Source organism: Panthera pardus, unplaced genomic scaffold, assembly GCF_024362965.1.
Source record: "Panthera pardus isolate Hobbes unplaced genomic scaffold, ASM2436296v1 HiC_scaffold_24, whole genome shotgun sequence".
Lineage (NCBI taxonomy): Eukaryota > Metazoa > Chordata > Mammalia > Carnivora > Felidae > Panthera > Panthera pardus.
This window is the reverse complement of record NW_026526810.1, coordinates 10,823,293-10,842,315: the sequence shown is the minus strand read 5'-3', so window position 1 is coordinate 10,842,315 and position 19,023 is coordinate 10,823,293. Positions and strand designations below refer to the sequence as shown.

General features: G+C 35.2%; 1 protein-coding gene across 8 annotated transcripts in view; it reads right to left on the bottom strand.

Annotated features, from left to right (window-relative positions):
* MEF2A (myocyte enhancer factor 2A) overlaps positions 1 to 19,023 on the bottom strand; it is a 165,323-nt gene that overhangs the window by 25,492 nt on the left and 120,808 nt on the right. For 5 of the 8 annotated variants that reach the window (XM_019460123.2, XM_019460117.2, XM_019460119.2 and 2 more), the window contains 3 exons: positions 12,225 to 12,362; positions 9,572 to 9,791; positions 8,785 to 8,844 (listed from right to left, as the gene is read on the bottom strand). In XM_019460123.2, the coding sequence (XP_019315668.1) occupies positions 8,785 to 8,844; positions 9,572 to 9,791; positions 12,225 to 12,362 (418 nt within the window). Of the gene's footprint in view, positions 1 to 8,784; positions 8,845 to 9,571; positions 9,792 to 12,224; positions 12,363 to 12,427; positions 12,560 to 19,023 lie in introns of all 8 variants that reach the window. The other 3 variants (XM_019460120.2, XM_019460122.2, XM_053888759.1) reach the window with 2 other exon arrangements.

The window sequence follows — 19,023 nt, the reverse complement described above, 5'->3', positions numbered from 1 at the left end:
TCCATGCACTGGGCAGAAGTAACTGCTAAACAAGCCATCTGGATAAAAACTGCTTATCAAAGATTGTTCAAAAATAGAGGGTGTGATAGAAACCAACAGAATATTAGATTAACAAGTACAGATTAACGTTTCTCTTAATTAACAGGCACAAATATACATTTGTAATCTCTTTGATAACATTGAGAAGATTCTTATTTGCTTGATTTGTACTCAAATCTGAAGGGTAAGGCGGTATTTCTTCTCAAATACATTACGAGATGATTCGAGGATAATTTAGAAGAATGCATTATCAGGAAGCTCTATACTCTCTTCCCATGTGGAGTCTATGGTGCTGAAAAGCTACACATAATACCATAGCAACCCAGAGTGAAGAGAATCTAAAAGCATGGTATTCTTTAGTGTGACGTCAGAGTCTGCAGCAGATAATTATTACAGGATGATGTAAGTGTTGGGTAACTTGCCAGCTTGAAACATGATAACCTTATATGCACTATTTGTGATTTTGTAAAGTGTAGCAATATAGTATCTTAATATATTTCTTACTTCCTTATTCACTTTTTATGACAAAATGAAGATATCATTGAGATAGATTTTTAAGGCAGATACCTTCAGGATATAACTCATGTTGACATAGTCTATAAATTTAAGAACTGCAGTACCAATTCTAAATGGATAAACCCAATTTAATGTGATTATTATTAAAATGTGTTTTTAGGTATTAAGGTAAATTACACCCTGACATAATACAGGATACAAATGCTCTTGAGCAAACTGCATACCAATGCCTCTTGAAACCTAACAAAGCTAATTTCACTTACGGTCCTATAGCTCTGAGGCATATCATTCAATTATATCAGTCTGGCTCATATTTCAGAATATCATATCAGCTGACATAATGCATTAAGTGGCTGGAAAGCACTCCATGTCCTTAATACTACTCTTTTAGGGCTAAATTGTAGACATTGATGCCTTTAATGTCTTATTATTATGAATTAAATTCAGAAGTTGACCTGATATGCAAAGACTTTTGAAAATCTCAAAAGATTCTGAAAAACTCATTCAAAGCAAGGTTCAAGAACTGATTTTATCATATTTGACAAATTTTCATAAAACCTGACAAAGTTTCAGCTGATTATTCAGTAAATAAGCATTTTAAAAGCTTGTAAAATTGTATTTTTATAAAGAATGAGTTGATGAGGTTTCTAAAAGTAAAAAAGCCCATGAGTTTCAAGATTATTGATGACAAAAATAAAATAACTGATGACATATTTACTTGATTCAGTGGAAATTCCTGTATGATAGAGAGCATGGATTCTGTCCATTAGAAATGCGTATCTACAACAGACAATGCTCATGAAATCCTGCTGCTTCTTTTCCTGTATACTGTATTCGCCCTCTCAATCTATCCCATGTGGACAGCCCCAAAGAGGCTTCTCCTCCTTCAGAGATTTCATGCACCCCCTGGCTTTAACCACTGCCTCAGTGTACCTCTTACATCTGTGCTTCTGCTTTATATCTCACTTCAAGTTCACATGCAACCATCTGGTGGCCTTTTCCCCAGATATGCTGCTGTCATCTCTAACACAACCTGTTTAAACTCCTGTACTACCGCCATCCCAGTCACTTCCATCCCACTTTCACAGGGCTCAAGCCCTGCTATTCTTGCTTTGCTATTCATCCATCTTCTCTTTAACTGCCGCTGCCTCTGCTACTCTGCAAGCCGTTACATGTTACCTTCACTCACCCCTAAACAATTCCAAGAGCTTCTTGAGCCCTTCTATATACTAGTCTGGTATATATATATTTTCTCTTTCTCAAAATGTTTTTACAAAGCAAAACTGCTGGAGATCAGAGACTTGATTCTACACTTGATCTTTAAACACAGGCCCAAAGTTAAAAGGAGTTCCTGAAGTTATATGAACTACAAATTATCTGAGTATTAAATGTAAATTTTCCACAGAGAAATAGGTCTAGTAAGCCAAATCAGATTGCCACTATGGAAGATGGCCACAATTTACAGTATGGACAACACTGGTTTCACTTAGACAATGACATAGCCTGAAGACAAAAAATTATCACGTTACAAGGAAACACAACTGAATACTCTAATTCATTTACTATAATAAAAGTTTTATGACTGTGGAGATACCGTATCAATATAGCATCATAGAAAGTTTAAAAAGTAGAAAACGAGAGGGAAAACTCCTACTTCTACCATCCCAACATAACTATGATAATCAGTTTGGATTTCCCTTCCTTTGAATTTTCCATAAGCATGGTTTTTTTTTTTTGCAGTTTTAAATCACAACTCAAAAGGAATTCAGCTGAAAATTTTAATCTACATAATTTTCATACTGTAGAATACACTGGTTTCTTCCTATTGTTCACTACTCTAAATAATGTTGCAGTGAAACTTTGTATATTCTAGTTTATTTCTTTAGGAGAGTCCCAGAAATGGGATTAGTGGGCTCAGAGGCATAAACATTTTTATGACTACTGAAACACCTTGCCAAAATCTTTCTAGAAAGATTGCTACAATGCCATAAGCACATGAGATCATCAGTTTCAACATCCCTTCATCAGCTCTCCATGTCACAATAAAAAGGTGGTAATAGTTGGCAATTAGTAAGCTGTTTTTCTTTGCCATTTTTATTTAAATCTCCTGATACATCCTTTCAATGTTTGAAATTGAAGTTGGTTTCTTTCTTTCACTTAGGTACATCAATGCTTATCTGCTTATTAAATATTCCCCTACTTCTGGCTTGTATTTTACCTTACTTTTTCTCTTAAGAAATGAGAAAACTTTTATCTCACAGAAGACTGGGGGTAAAGCGGTTGCAGGCTCAGTGGTTTTAGCAGCTCAATGTAGCGGACCTAGAACTTTCCAGCTTTCCACTCTGCCATCCTAGGCTTGTTGGCCTGTCCTCTTACACCGACTTGCTTCCTGATCTCAAGATGGGGCTGCACGTCTAGCTGCTGCATGTGGGCAATAACACCCAGAGACTCAAAGACTGCTGAGTCTTTCTGAGAGTATGAATGTGTGTATGTGTCAATTTTTTTCTCTCTAGATTTTGGAATTAACAGTATAACAACTATGTACATTACATTCTCTCATAATTTTAAAAGTGCCTCCACATTGGTGGTTTATAATTCCTTTTTAAAATCAAATGTATTATGTTTATTTTAAAAACTTGTATTAACATAACACATAATACAAAATGGTGCACAAAACAAAAACTTCAAAGATCAAGGACTTTTCTGGGGGAGTGTAGGGGAGAGGGAAAATGGCTGATGGGCACTGAGGAGACACTTGTTGGCATGAGCACTTGTTGGCATGGCTTACAAATTATAAGCCAATTTGACAATAAATTAGATTTAAAAAAAAAAAAAAGGACTTATCATAAAGTGAACATCCACGTACTCATTAGATCAGGAAAAAGAATATTGCCAAACCCCCAAAGTCTCTATAATTGGGCCCCCCAAAACATTACTATTGTCCACCTACCCAAAGTAACCAGTATTGTGATTTTTATAGTAACTTGTTTTTCTTTATAGTTTTACCACCTATCTATACATGCATCCTTAGCACTGTAATTTTGCTCGCCTGCTTTTCACACTGTATTTGAATGGAACCAATTTGTATTTGCATCTATTGTCTCTCATTCAATAATAGTTTGGTAAATTCATCCACACTGTTAATTACTGCTGTCATGTCTTCCTTTTTGTTGCAGTATAGTATTTCTTCATATAAATGTACTATCACTTTATTTATTTGTTCTACTGTTGATACAAATTTGGATTATTTCTAGATGTTGTTGTAACAAATAATGCCATGCACATTCCTTTACATCTCTCTTGGTGCTCATCGTATACCCATGCATTTCTCTACAGCATATAAAGATGAGTAAAAATGGTTCACTGTAGAATACACACATCTACACCTATAGTAGACAATGTCAAAAGGGCTGCACCAATCTGTACTGCCATCATCAGCATATAAGAGTTTGAATTTTTCCATAGCTTGTCAACACTTGGTATTATCTGCCTATTCCAAGGCCATTCTGTTAGGTGTATAATGCTATCTGTGGCTTTAGTTTTGCATTTCCTTGGTTACTGAGAATGAGCATTATTTATTTATTTATTTATTTATTTAAATTTAAGTCCAAGTGAGTTAACGTATAGTGTAATAATAATTTCAGGAATAGAATTCAGTGATTCATCGCTTAAATATAACACTCAGTGCTTATCCCAACAAGTGTCTGACTCCTTTAGGACCCTCACCCCTTTAGCCCTTCTCCCCACCCAACACCCTGCCAGCAAGACCTCAATTGGTTCTTATGAGCATTTTGTCACATGTTTACTAGACACCTGGAGAGCTTCTCTTGTGAAATGTTTGTGTTCTCGTGCACATCTTAAAAAATCAGATTTTCTTTTTCGTGATGACTTACAGTATTCTTCATAAAAAGCCCTCTGTTTTATATACACACACACACACACACACACACACACACACACACCCCTATATTTTCCCACTCTATCTTGCCTTTTCATTCTCTTCATGGTGTTTTTGATGAACAAAGATTCCTTTCATGGTTAGGTTTCCTCTAGTTTCCTGGTTAATGTCTTTCTCTATCCAGAGTTTGTTCAATGCTTAAATTAAAAAGTTCAAGGATGCTTCTGCTTTCACTCTGACACGGGCCCGAAGCATCCTATCTTCTGGAGAGCAGAAGACTCAACAAAAATTAGAATAAGAATAAGGCAAATGGAGGGCTCATCTAAAAAAGTATTATGCATTTGAAAATGACAGGATCAGTAAAAATGTGACAGTTTAAAGGTGAAGCGAAGCTATCTGGAAGTGGCTCATTACAAGTCTCTAAGCCTGGAATGCCACAGTAAGCTATTATACATGTTATGTATAGAACATTTGTTTTAAACAAGCATCTTTGGATATGGGTTGCTAGCTGAATTATTCTGTCACCAGAGATTTATCTCCATATGATTAAATTCTCTGAAATTTGCTGAGAGTTTTTGCGGCCCAGCATGTGGTCATTCTTCATTTTTTGTAGAACAACAATATTTTTTTAAATGTAATAATGTAAAACACAGATATTGAAAAGAATGTTTATTCTATAAGCATAGATATTCTATAGAATGTTTATTCTATAAGCATAGATGACCACAGTCTAGCTTCAGAAAGTGGGATGCCATAGCTACTGCAAGGGATTGTTAAACTCTTAAACAATCAGAGTGAATTCACTCTACTGATTCACTCTACTTCCCTGGTCCCGCCTTTTGGGGTCTCAACACAAGGAGACAAGAACACATTTGGGCCCTCCCAACTCTTTGTGGGCCCTGAAATTTGATCTCTCTGTCCCCCTGGGTTTCTCAGGCTGTCATCCTCTGCTTCTGAAGCACCCCACTGTGGAAGTGGCATATAGCACCTGAGGAAAAGTAGTCATAAATGTTGAGCTCACCCTCCTGAAGTCTCTGTCTCTGTCATTCCCTGGATATTGAGCCAGTAATGCTTCACTATCTTATTAGTTCTCAAATGCTTCATGCAGATTTTAAAAATGTTTTCCCCAGCATTTCTAACTGTCTTCAGTGCAAGGGCTGGTCCCAATGAACAGCTCTGCTATTAACACAGCACAAGCCTGATAGTCTTGTTTCTTTTATTAAACCTCAATTTCAACTTATGGAAGTCTTCATTACTCAAAAATGCTTTTCTATGTATATTAAGATCAGAAGCAAGATTTCCCAAAATGTTTTATATGGCACTAATTATGAAAGATGCTTTTTCATGAGGGAAAAAAAAATGAAGGGTTCGATTATGAAATCACTTTGAGTAACCATATGTATACACTAAGTTTAATGACTCACAAAATAGATTAACATTTTAAAGGTTCTGAATGTCCTACAGAGAAGAAAGTTGTTTAATTTCATTTAGCACAAGGTTTATCAAACATGTAGAAACGTACCTTGAAAAATACACATTAGAAAACATGAGGCACCTGGGTGGCTCAGTCAGTTAAGTATCTGACTCTTGATTTTACCTCAGATCATCTCATGGTTGGGGAGTTCGAGCCCTGTGTTGGGGGATTCGACAGCAGAGCCTGGTTGGGATTTTCTCTCTCCCTCTCTCTGCCCTTCCCCTGTTCATGCTTTCTCTCTCTCTCAAAATAAATAAAACTTTTTAAAAAATTAAAAAAAAACCCATACCCATATCTTTTAATATTTTTTCTTCTGCATTTCTCTGGAAATTTTAACTGTTTAATCTTTTCATTCATAAAGACTTTATTTAGGTAAAAAATGAGTTTAAACTATTTTTCCAAACAACTAAGCCAAAATGGCACCATTGTTGAAAATAAGCTAAAATGTATTATCTGACTCTCTCTCACAAAATACCATGTCTAAAATACCTATGAAAGACCATTTATTGTAATGGGAAAATTTATAGCAAGAAGCACATTAAACTCATGTATGCTCCAAGTACTGCACAGAAATAACCACTTCCAGCTGGTCTCCAAATTAAGTGACATAAGAGGTCTCCTCAGTTAAGTCTAATTCTGAGGTAGCATATATTAAAAACCAGTTATAACACACAAGCCATTTAGAATACAATCCAAACACAAGTAGAATAAGTAAAATTACACCTGATATATATAAAATTAGGCGTATAGGAGTAGGAACTAGTGAAGAATCAAGATAGCCAATCTCGTGTGTTAGGAGATGCTGAGGTGTGCCCTAAGAAGCAGGATTTATCTGTGTACAAGTAATAATGGAAACAGACTTTTAAATAACTCACTAAGCACTTAAAATATTTTAATTAAATTTTAAATATTAATACAAATTCATGTTTGCTAATCACGATTATTAACACTACTAACACTAACACACTAAGGTGGTTGCCTATGATGGGGGAAGAAGGGAACAGGAATGTAACACAGGTGTACGAGGGATTAATAAATAACATTGAGATGCTCCATATAAACCAGTGGTGATGTGCCATGATCTAAGGACTGGATCATGCAGCCCTCTAAACAGGAGGGTCCAGATGTGGGGGAGGCTTACAAAAAAAGAGAATGAATGAAAAAAAAGAAACAGGATTACATGCAGAAGGTCAAATTAGGACAATGACAAAGTCTGAGTTTCAAATTACCAAAGGGAACACAGAAAACTGAGCAGCAGAGACAAAGTTTAGATTTATAGTTGCATGCAGATAAGGAAAAAAACAGTGAAAAAGCCTTTAGGAAATGTGGGAAGTAGAAGAAAAAAAATGAGGAGAGAAGTGAAACACTTGTTTGACAGGAGGAAGAACCGTGTTTACAATGCCAGAGGATGAAAAAAAAGTAAAGGCAATGCAAAAACACATTAGAAATCATCAAAGAGTAAACTCCATGAAATAAAACGAATTTTGAAAATAAAACCAAGAACTAGTTAAAATTAACATTAAATGAAATAGAAATGTTTGATTCCAGCCTTAATCAGGCTAGGAAGTAGAAGGGAAAGGAAGTCTTGGGGGAATAAAAGCATATGGGAAAATTTAACACGAAGAGTATATGGGCATGCAAATAACTAAAATGGAACTGAAATAAACTCTAAATATCTGGAAATACATGTACCAGTATAGCAGTCCTAATGTATAATTGTTAAGACCTTTATGAATTTTTCCACAATGAATTATCTGTTCAAAAAGATCCAACAATGGGTCTTATATATTTAATTCCATTCAAACAGCTATTAATATAGGGGCAGACATAATTAGGCGTTTATTCCTACTTTAGGTCACTGTATGTTTTGTAACTTATCTCAACAATATCTGTTTTTTCTCATCATTTTAAATTAAGTTATTCAATGATCTCCATTAATTTTCTTGAGGCAGAAGCTCCTTACATTTTTGTAGAATGAATGGGTTGAATACATGCAATTGGGATCTTTCCGATAAGAGATCTATGTTCAGAAGTCTCCAGGGACACACAATACCTAAAAGCAGGGAGGAAGTTCCCACCCTTGTTTTTAGATAACAGTGATGACAACTGTCATTATCCCAGATTAAGAGACCAAGACCACTTAATGTGATGATTATCCAAAGGGATACAGTTATTCTTCTAACTCTTTAACATATATACCATATTTCTGTAATGCTCAGTTCACAATCTATCTTTACTGGCACATCAACGTTGGGTGACACCTTCACAATGTGTTTAAACTTGCTGGTCATCTTTAGAAAGGATCCCAAAGCAAAAAAGCCAATTTGGCAGCAACTGTGAAAATATGTGAATGTTCTACACATGGCCACCAAAACAGATCCCTCAAAGACAAACTCCTCAACTCTCTTTGTAGCTCTAAAAGTAGGTCCACCATTTCTGTGTACTGCAATCACTCTAAAAACATTTCATGCTACTTACTGGAAGATGTATCGGTCTGCTAATAGTCTAAGTTTGGTGAGAATAGATGATACAGAAAGCTTCTCCGTGTAAGAAATTGGCTTGATGAAAAAACTGTATTAAGGCAATTCTGTCTCTAGCAAAGAACAATATCTGCTATGAAGGAGGCACTTGAGGCCAAGGTATAAAGAACAGAGCAGGGTTGTTATTAAAAAATGTTAAGTATTAGTAAAAGTACTCCTCAGAAGACAATTAAGTCTACAAAGGGACATGTCTATTCTGATCATATACCCCATTTTTAGCTCTTCACTTGGTAGAAGGCGTTATTTGATGTACAATATTCCTTTCATCTCACATAGGATAGATGCCTACAAAGTGAAAACAGGAGTAATTCACGCACCCACTGGGCTGCTTCCGGCTCCATTTGGCACTGTGAGGTCTGAAGTGCTCAACATCCCACCTAAAAACGTTACAGAGAGAAGAGAGAGGGCAAAGAATGAATATGAATTGGTTCTCCTCATCTGAATGAAGTAACCTGCACTCCTTTCCTAAAAAAACAAAAACTAGCCTAGTCTGAATTTGGCATTATTGTGCAATACGATGTAGTTAAATATATGTGTGTGTGTGTGTGTGTGTGTGTGTGTAAGCTCACCTATCAAGCTCTTAAAGTGTATGCCTTCCTGTATCAGTATCAAATAGCAAAATGATGAGAATGGGGGCAGTGCTAATGGAGTACTAGTCAATCTAGGATTTAAAGGAGAGGAGATACTGCAAAGTGTGAAGAAGTAAATGCACTGCAAATTTTTGCTGAATTAATGAACTCTAACTCCAATCAGGTAGATCTATTCTCAGTATTTTTAACATGACTGGCTCACACCCAAACTTCAAGTCTTTGCTCATGATATGCTAATTAAATTTTCTGCCTGTCAAAGTATGGCTTTCCTATAATAAGGAAAATTCTAGATGGCACATTCTGTAGTATCGTTCCACTGTGCCTGAAAGGATGTTAGAGAGCCCATATTAAAGTTTCAAAAATACTCTTTAAAATGGAGTCAATTATGTAGCAGTGACTCTTGCTCATCAAAGACAGAAAATTAAGAGTAGCAAAGTAAGAAACTGCTTATGTTAGTCATTCATTTTACCACCCTTTTTGTGAAAGAATCAGCAGAATAGGTATTACTACATACCTGCACTGCCAGTACTTGGTGGTCTCTGAGGGACTCCAGGGGACACATTTCTGTGTAACGTGGCTTGAGGTGGAGACAGCATGCTTGAATCGGCTAATGTTGAGCTGGCTGCCAAAGACGGGGACACAAGTGAACTCCCTGGGTTAGTATAGGACAAAGCATTAGGGCTGGTCACAGGGACTGTGACAGACATTGAGAAGTTTTGAGGTGGTAAACCAGGCTGTAAATAAAGAACAAGGAAGAAAAAACTGTTAGTTTCGTTTTCATCTATATTAAATGTAAGAACTTACAAACTTTCATGTGATAAAGTAACTCTAGTTATTAAAATTAGAGGAAGAGGATAGTTTCCTACTAAATTTGCAAATTCAAGCTGCTTTCTTTGGAACTGTATTTGAACATAAGTATGTTTGACATGAACCTTTTCAACTTCAATATTTATATATGAATACATATATGCTAATACATAGATAATTTCAAATATTCAGAGATGAAAATTAAATGTCAGAAACTGATATTAAAGTTGTGTTGTCAAATTTAGACATAACAAAATATATCACTGTTACCAAGTAAGCATAAAATTAGCACTTTAATAATGCAAACCAGTTTAGGAACATTACATTTCTATCAGGCAATTACAAGTATAACAAAAGGGGAAAAATATGTACACATATTATGAACTTATTACACCAAATGTGGGACATTATAAATAAGCCCTAGTTTTATTTAATTGACTGACAGTCTTAATGGACAAAACGAAAAATAAAAAAAATCAAGTTATATATACACAACGCAATGCAATCTGAGTATAATGAAAATGCAAAGAAACAATCTACACAGGAAAATTACTACTGACAACCTATCATCTTTAAATTGTATGAAGATTAAATTACAAATATTATAAATGCTATCTTCTTTTCCTCCTAAACATTCCACACACCCCCTTAAAATAATATTTCCTATTTCTTCTGGCATTTCCTCCACAGATCACATACAGTATACTTGTTAACCATGAAAATAACAGTTCTCTTTATAATATCTCTATTATAGAGAAAGGAAAAAGGTTTCCTCTCCCCATATTTTAAAACAGTAATTGCAAAGATTGGTAACACCGCTAATTCAAAGTTGGAGAATATAAATAGTTTATGTACTCAATTCAATAGTAGCTTATTTCCAATAGTAGTTATAATAATTCATTAACTGATATAAAACAATGGATATATGATAATTTTTTTCAAAGGTAAAGCAATTTTATTTACACAATATTTTTGCAGCTTAACATTAACTACAGAGTCACCCACATCCATATGAGGCCAGAAGGGATTTGTTTGCTATTGTTTTGTTTTTTAAGAATAATAAATGGTATCAGCACAAAAATACTTCCTTAAACTTATTTTTCATGAGCTTCTTATAATAGAAGATTACTTTGAAGAAATAATCCATGATGTATACCTTAAGGCATACTTTTTAAGAGAATTAACTCTGATAATAAGTAACTCTGAAATAAATATCAGCATTGGAACCAAATTGTCCCATGAAGCCTACAATACATATATAACATTAGAAAATCAGATCCAGAATAGCTGTCTTAAGCAGCTCTCCCCAATGAGCTTCCCATGAGAATTCTTTCAAGAACTATCAAAGGAGCATGAACTCCACAAAGTACTGGTTGCCATGATGGTTACATGCATGAGCACAGAAAAATGTTAAGCCAACTATCTGTTCTGCAACCAGCTTAAAAACATTGCTTCCTTAAATTAAAATTGAGCCAAGGCTTTCTTCCTCAATATGTACACTATAAGGAAAGACCAGGAGTTTGGACAGATTTTGTTAAATAGTTTTGGGACATTACAAAGAACCAAAGGGTAAGCTACTACTATTATATCAACTATACAAAATAATTCAAAATAATTCTGAAACACCAAATTTGTAATAAATCTGTTACAGATTTTATAGTCTCAAGATCGATTTGAAATACATGTAATATTTTTCAAAAGTCATGAGTGGGAGAGGGAAATCTTATATGCACCTTGTATTTACAAATCATGGAAATTTAGAGCTAGAAGGGACCTTAAAAACTACGTAAACCTGGGGCGCCTAGGTGGCTCGGTTGAGCGTTCGACTTTGGCTCAGGTCATGATCTCGCCGTTCATGAGTTCCAGACCCACATCAAGCTCTATGCTGACAGCTCAGAGCCTGGAGCCTGTTTCAGATTCTGTGTCTCCCTCTCTCTCTCTCTGTGCCCCTCGCCCCCCTCACACTCTCTCTCTCTCTCAAAAATAAATAAACATTAAAAAAATTTTTTTTCTTTTAAATTACATAAACCAACTCATTCATTTTATAGATGAGAGAACTGGAATCCAGGATGTTTAGGTGCTCTACCCAAAGAGAGAGCAGGGGATAGTTAGAACAGGGGATAAGAAGTAGAATTTGGATTAGGATGTTTTCTCTTCACTTCTATGTTTAAAGACCCTGAACATGCACTATTATAAGACTATAACCAATTTATTTTAAAGTTCTATGAAACCAAAAAAAATTAATGAAATTTCTTCCCCTTCTACTTACTGGTGTCATCACCCACTGTGAAAATAAATAAGAACTGTGGCCAATCTCTTCATGCACAAGATAAAAGCACAAACCATACTTTCGTACTCACTGCGATTTTATGATTCCGCATCATATTATCAAATTCCTCATTAATTTTTTTATATTTTTCTTCTGTATGTGGAGTTAGCACATAGGAAGTATCAGGGTCTGGGCTGTCGCACCCTCTGTGTTCCTTCTTGTTCAGAGCCTATATAATGAAGTTAACAAAAAGGATCAACAAATAAAAAGTAGAGGTAAAGTAAAAGTACTTACAGGGCCTCGTTTGAAAATAAAATCACTATCTTCATTTAGTTTGCTGAATCTGTCCTCCGAGAGTGGACTGTGCTCAAAGTAATCGTCAGCATCAGGGCTCTCACAACCATTAAGGCCTTTCTTTCTTAAAGTCTGAAATACAATTGGAAAATTCACACACAAATGACACTAACTTGCCATGAGTTTTTTGTAAAATTTATTAAGAGAGCACAGACTGAATGAATTATTACAAGAGCCACTGAAATGGTTTTAAATGATCACAAATGTATACTCTAATCCTTCAAATAAGGTAAACCTTAGATATAAGCAAAATGAATGCTCCCGCTGTACATTAAGAAAAAAGATTTACTTGTTTGGATTGTTTCTTCTCAAACTTCCTAGAGAATACTAAATTACTCACAGCTCTGAGGTTATAACCTGAATATGATTACAGCCTGATCAACATATCTGACGGGGCCAATGAGTATGAGAACTGAAATAGAAATGTATCAAAATGATGCTCTGAGAAGTTATCATAGCACCTTCATAAAATGAACATTTCAGGAACTTCAACTATTGAAACTGATTTTCACCTGAGAGTCTTTTCTATTCACCAGAATTAGCACCATATTCCAATAATTTCATTCCTAATTTGTTCTTAAATACTATGATTTTCCTACATAATCTTGAAGCATAAAAACCCAAATACTTATTTACATAAGACAGTAATGACTCCCTCCTTTGTAGAATGTACATATTAGTGATTTTCCATATTTTTAAAACTTGTAAAAAAAAAAACAATGTTGTTTACCATCTATCTTTCCCCCTTTTGCTAGCTCTTTCTATAGAGCTTCTTCATGGGCTGATCTAATCCACTGAATTGACTTTCTGGGGAACTTTCTTAAGTGTTACCAAAGTACCTCCTGGACTCTATGTTGACTTCTTTTTCTGCTTACTTTGAGGCAAAAATATAATGAAGAGTTGGTTTTCTGATTTTTAATTTTTTTTTTCATTAAAGTCACCAAGAAATGACTTATCCATCCATTTAAACGAGTAATTTTAACAGCAAGGGCTTAACAATCTGATACATGAATTTCCAGAGTTCCTAAATTTTTAAAAATCCTGATGGGTCATATTTTAAAGCAGAATTACTGAGTTCAATAGCTTCAATAGCTTCAATAGCTTTGAGACTTGTTGATTTTCCAGCCAACACTAAGACGTTTCGGGAAGTTAAAATTTTCTAAGTAAATTAACAGAGTTTATTTGATTGGGAAACAAAGTTTGATCAATAGACAAGTACTAGATAAATTTGTTAATAAATGATTATTTAAATTAGATGTAAGGCATACTTTTAATTAAGTCATAATAATAAATCTTGATATCCTTTTTTTTTTTTAATACTTTATTTATTTTTGAGAGAAAAAGTACAAGTCAGGGAGCGGCAGAGAGTGAGGAGGACAGAGGATCCAAAGCAGGCTCTATGCTGGCAGCAGCAAGCCTGATGCAGGGCTTGGGCTTGAACTCATGAACTGTGAGATCATGACCTAAGCTGAAACTGAGTTGGAGGCCCAACCGACTGAGCCACCCAGGCGCCCCTAAATCTTGGTATCCTTTAAAACATGATTTACAATAATTATGCTTATTCTATAACTTTTTTCCTCAAAAGAATATAAATACACAATAGTTTCAGCTTCAAGAATTTTTTTCTTGGTTTTTCTGTAGTCAAATTATTATTTCACCCATTTATCATCATCATCATCATCATCATCATCTCTTTAGTCAATGTGACTTTGCTTTGCTGAAAGAATCCTAAGAAATCCTAAGTGCAGAGATGTTAACTTCTCAAATGACTTGGCATGCACCAGGAATCCCATACACCAATACCTGAAACCTCCACCACGACATAATCACTAAGCATGAGCACAGAGCAAACTCTACACCTATTTCCCCAACATTGGCACCATTGCTCTAAGTTCTCTGGGTCTAACTAACCACATGAACTGTTATGTGTACTTAGCCATAAAAGGTCCTGGTGTTTAGAACTAAAGGATGGAGACATGTATTCCCTCCTGTTCATGGTAGCAAGTTCTGCTTGCCAAAGCCCTGCAAGCTGCTATCAGCAATGAAGATGTTAACACTCAGAATGTTGGAACACAATGAACTCATAACCTACACAGCCCTAGAAACAAAATAAATATAGTTGATGCCTACACAGATTTCATCATGAACTTGCTGACTTATTCTAGCCTGAAATCTCTAAGAAATTTTCCCATCATATTCATGTATCTTAAGACTAGGTAATTTAGAGTCTTGCTCTTCCCCCAACAGGAACCACCAAGTACGTGCCTCTTTGAAGCCCTTTTAAATTTACTGAAGAAAAAGAATATGGCTTTTTAAAATAATCACACAAAATTTTTGTTCAACAACAATAGGGTGAACTTGTACTCATGAGGAATAACAGAGTTCTGGTATCTCCAGCTCTGCAAGCCTTCACTTCAGATGGGGTTCCTGTCATTGTGAGGGAATTTAAGAGGCTATATCGGCTCTGCAGATAACAAGCTCATGTACCTCTAGTGGATATCCAACTTGTGTCTTCTTATCACCAGAACACAAAGAGTTGTTTTGAGGACCCAACTACCATAAAAAGACTTTTTCTGTCTTCTTTATCGTCACCACATAGCGTAACAGTAAAAGTTTCTCCTGTGTCACAGGTACTAACAAATGGAATGCTGTAACTATTAACAAGGCCAGGCGAGGCCTGTAAAAACCAGGCTGGCTTCAGTTTTTTACATGCTTCAAGTTAGCCACAAGAAAAATACTTGGTCAATGAAGAAAACACAGTCTGAAAAGCTACCATTTTGAGGAATCTGCTTTTAAATGGAAAAAATTCATTAAGGGTACTCACACTGTGCATGCTCTATAGCTATTACTGATGATTATATTGTTCCGTTCTAAAGTAAACGGTGCTTCAAAAGTTCTTTATTCTTGCACATGCAATCGAAAGTTTTCAGTGACACTATGGCAAACTTAAGGGGAAAACTTAATTACGCCAAAATAATTTCAAATTTCAGGTGTATACCATTAAGTTGATTTTCTTAAACAATTATTAATCAATTTAAGCTAACTTGATGTTTATTCTATGTTCTTTTGTAACACTGTTCCAAATACATTAAAAGATTCTAACTGCAAAGATTACTTAAATAAAATCCTAAAATGAATGCACCTATAATTTTCATCAGTGTATTTCCATAAAAGAAAAATTTTATTTTTGGAGGGGCAGCTAATAATAAGCACCTTTAAAAACACACATTTCTACTTGTCAAGTAGAGTTAAACTGTATTATAATTTTAATGGCTATTCTTTTTGTATTTTGGGCCAATTCAGTCAGGTACTTTCTACATACTTTCATCTATGGTATAAAATGTAGGTTTTAAATAATGAATGCCCTTAGCTAACATTTACCTGTAACATTAGTTATGTAAACACGGATTTTGAAAGATTTTTAGTTTTTCATTTCTTAAAGTTTATTTTAAAAAAAATTTTTTTAATCTTTATTTATTTTTGAGAGAGAGAGAGAGAGAGAGAGTGAGTGAGTGTGCGAGCAGGGGAGGAACAGAGAGAGAGGGAGACACAGAATCTGATGCAGGCTTCAGGCTCTGAGCTGTCAGCACAAAGCCTGATGCGGGGCTCAAACTCACAAACAGCGAGATCATGACCTGAGCCGAACACTTAACTGACTGAGGGGCCCCAAAGATTATTTATTTTTGAGAGAGAGAGAGAGAGAGAGAGAGAGAGATGGAGACAGAGAATCCCAAGCAGGCTCCATGCTATCAGCGTAGAGCCCCACATAGAGAGAGAGAGAGAGAGAGAGAGAGAGAGAGATGGAGACAGAGAATCCCAAGCAGGCTCCATGCTATCAGCATAGAGCCCCACATAGGTCTCAAACTTACAAACAGAACTGTGAGATCATGACCTGAGCTGAAATCAAGCTGGATGCTCAACCAACTGAGCCACCCAGGAGCCCCAAAAGATATTTAAATGGATCAAAAATTAACTGCTAAGTGTCTTCAGTGGAAAGCTACATATTGTTCAGGGCACATCCTTCTAAGGTTATCTGACTCTATGGGATTTGTGCCTTTGATCTATTTTACAGCTCTGTAGAGACAGAAGTTAATTTGTTGAAACTGATAGTAATGGAAATAGTGTTGATAGACATGCAAATAAATTCTGTCTGATGGAGGTTCAACTGACTTCTTTCCTCACTATGGAAGAGGTCAGTTTTTTTTTTGTTGCATCTATGAAGCAAATTTATTTTGCCTTCTTGATGGGCTTATATATTTGTCTAATCTTTGGATTTACCTACTAACCAGCTGTAACATTTTTTTTCCAGTTCCCTCAGTCATTCATGAGTTAAAATCTTTGACTCATGTTCATTTTATATCTAAGAGTCATAACTTCACCTTTTTTGAAGATTACTGTTTAACAGTTATGACAGTAAAACTACCCTTGACTTATGAGTCATAGTAAATGTAAACTCAAGGGGGAAAGAGCTTCCTAATACCCCTTGTTAGGACTTGGTATTAGATGCAGTATGGGCTTTTATAGGAATAAATGAATGTGTTGTTAAATTTTTTGAAAATATTTGGTTAACTGATTAATGATTTGTATTAATTTATTATAGTATCAAAAATTAAGGATGTATGATCAGAGAAGGCTTGCAACTCATCAGTACTCTTCTTCAAGAAATACAAGAGAATAATCCTTAATTCTTGTGACAATTCACAAATCAATTGTTAATTCTTGTGACAATTCATAAATTGCTATTCATATCATAGTATCGAGAGTAGTACAATGGTCTAAAACTGTAAACCCACAATCTCCTGAAGCAGGGTTCCTATCGATCTGAAGCAAGTGAGGTCTAAGGTGAAATTCAAGCTGGTGGAGGGAATCTCCAAGGGCTGGAGATGCCCAAATTAAACTTAAAAGTAAAAGAAGGTTTTGTTTTTATCTTTGGTATTAATTAAATGGGTTTTAGCTAAATGAAGAGGAACTTAAAGCCTTCTACCTACTGATTAAAGACCTCATCAATAGGAAGGCTATGAAATTTTTAATTTTGATATGAATTTAAGGAAAAAACAGTGAAAACCATATTCTGGCTAGAACTTTCATTCAGGTTTTATCTACTTTACAACTCTGTAGGGATGGATGTTAGGTAACTTACAGAAAATGAATACTGACTGCAAATAATTCCTGTTCATAGAAAGTGTTTCCTGTGGAGTATCACTGATTATCACCTTGTAAAAGCTGACCAGTTTTCTTGCATCTATAAATTCATTTCAGCATCCTTCCACTATTAATATGTGGTATTTTAAGTTCTTCTTTGAACTGGTTGTGACATCTTACTGGTTCACTCATTAGTTAAGTAAAATCTTTTGATATATATTCATTTTGTAGTTGTAGGAGTAATGATTATGTTTCCTTTCAAATCTAATCTGAAATTTGGAAGACCTATAGTCCCTATATTTTACAATTTATATGCACAAATTATACCAATCTTTTTAAATATTAATAAGCATATTTTAGGATAAATAGAATTTCTATTATTTTCTTCCAGAACCCCAAGCGATAGTTTTGTATTTACAACCTTCTTTTGAAATAACAGGTAGGACACAGAATCAAAATTCCTAAAAGCCTAAATGCAAGTCACCAACAGCCTAGCTCCTACTTATCAGCTCGCTTGTTTGAAACCCTGCCCTCTTGTCTGCAGGACTGTTTTACAGCTCACTATAGCCTAGTTTTAACCCCATCTTCCATGAAACTCCCCCCATCCTCCGCTTCCCTATGTTAAAATTTTAAGGTCACTTACTCTACAGAACATTCATTTAATATATGGTACCTTGTATTTACCTATCTATGTATGTACCCTAATCTATGAACTTTCAAAAAAAAAGACTAAAATCTGGATTGCTTTACATTTTCAGAGTCTAGCACAAGGTGCTACACAAACATGAAATATTTATTAATACCTGCAAGATAAAAAAACAAAATAATGAGATCAGAATGCTATGACAAGTTAGAAGCCTTCTAAAACACAAAGTTATGAATTTATTAAAACATACTTAAATAATAAGGAAATCTGGAGACATTAGTTTGTACTAGGCTGGTTGATTCACAGAAATTGTTGATATTTGACTGCTTTTGAACGACAAAAATATAATTTCATATATATAATTTTTTTTAAATATTTATTTTTTGGGAGAGTGCAAGTGGGGGAGGGGTAGAAAGAGGGGGGACAGAGGATCTGAAGTGGGCTCTGCGCTGACAGGCTGATAGCAGTGAGCCAGATGTGGGGCTCAAACCCACGAACTGTGAGATCATTACCTGAGCCAAAAATCAGACGCTCAAATCGACTGAGCCATCCAGGTGCCCCTCATACGTATAATTTCTTAATTTCATACATATGTTTAACTCACAACAGCCTACATCCTGAAAGCTGCAGGAGACGCTCCAGTGGGCTTTTGGACAGCAAAGAATAGAACTGAGCATGCAAAAAGACATCTCTTGACACTGAGTGTGTGTAATTATTACCAAAGGTTCTGATTCTGGATCTTATTTTG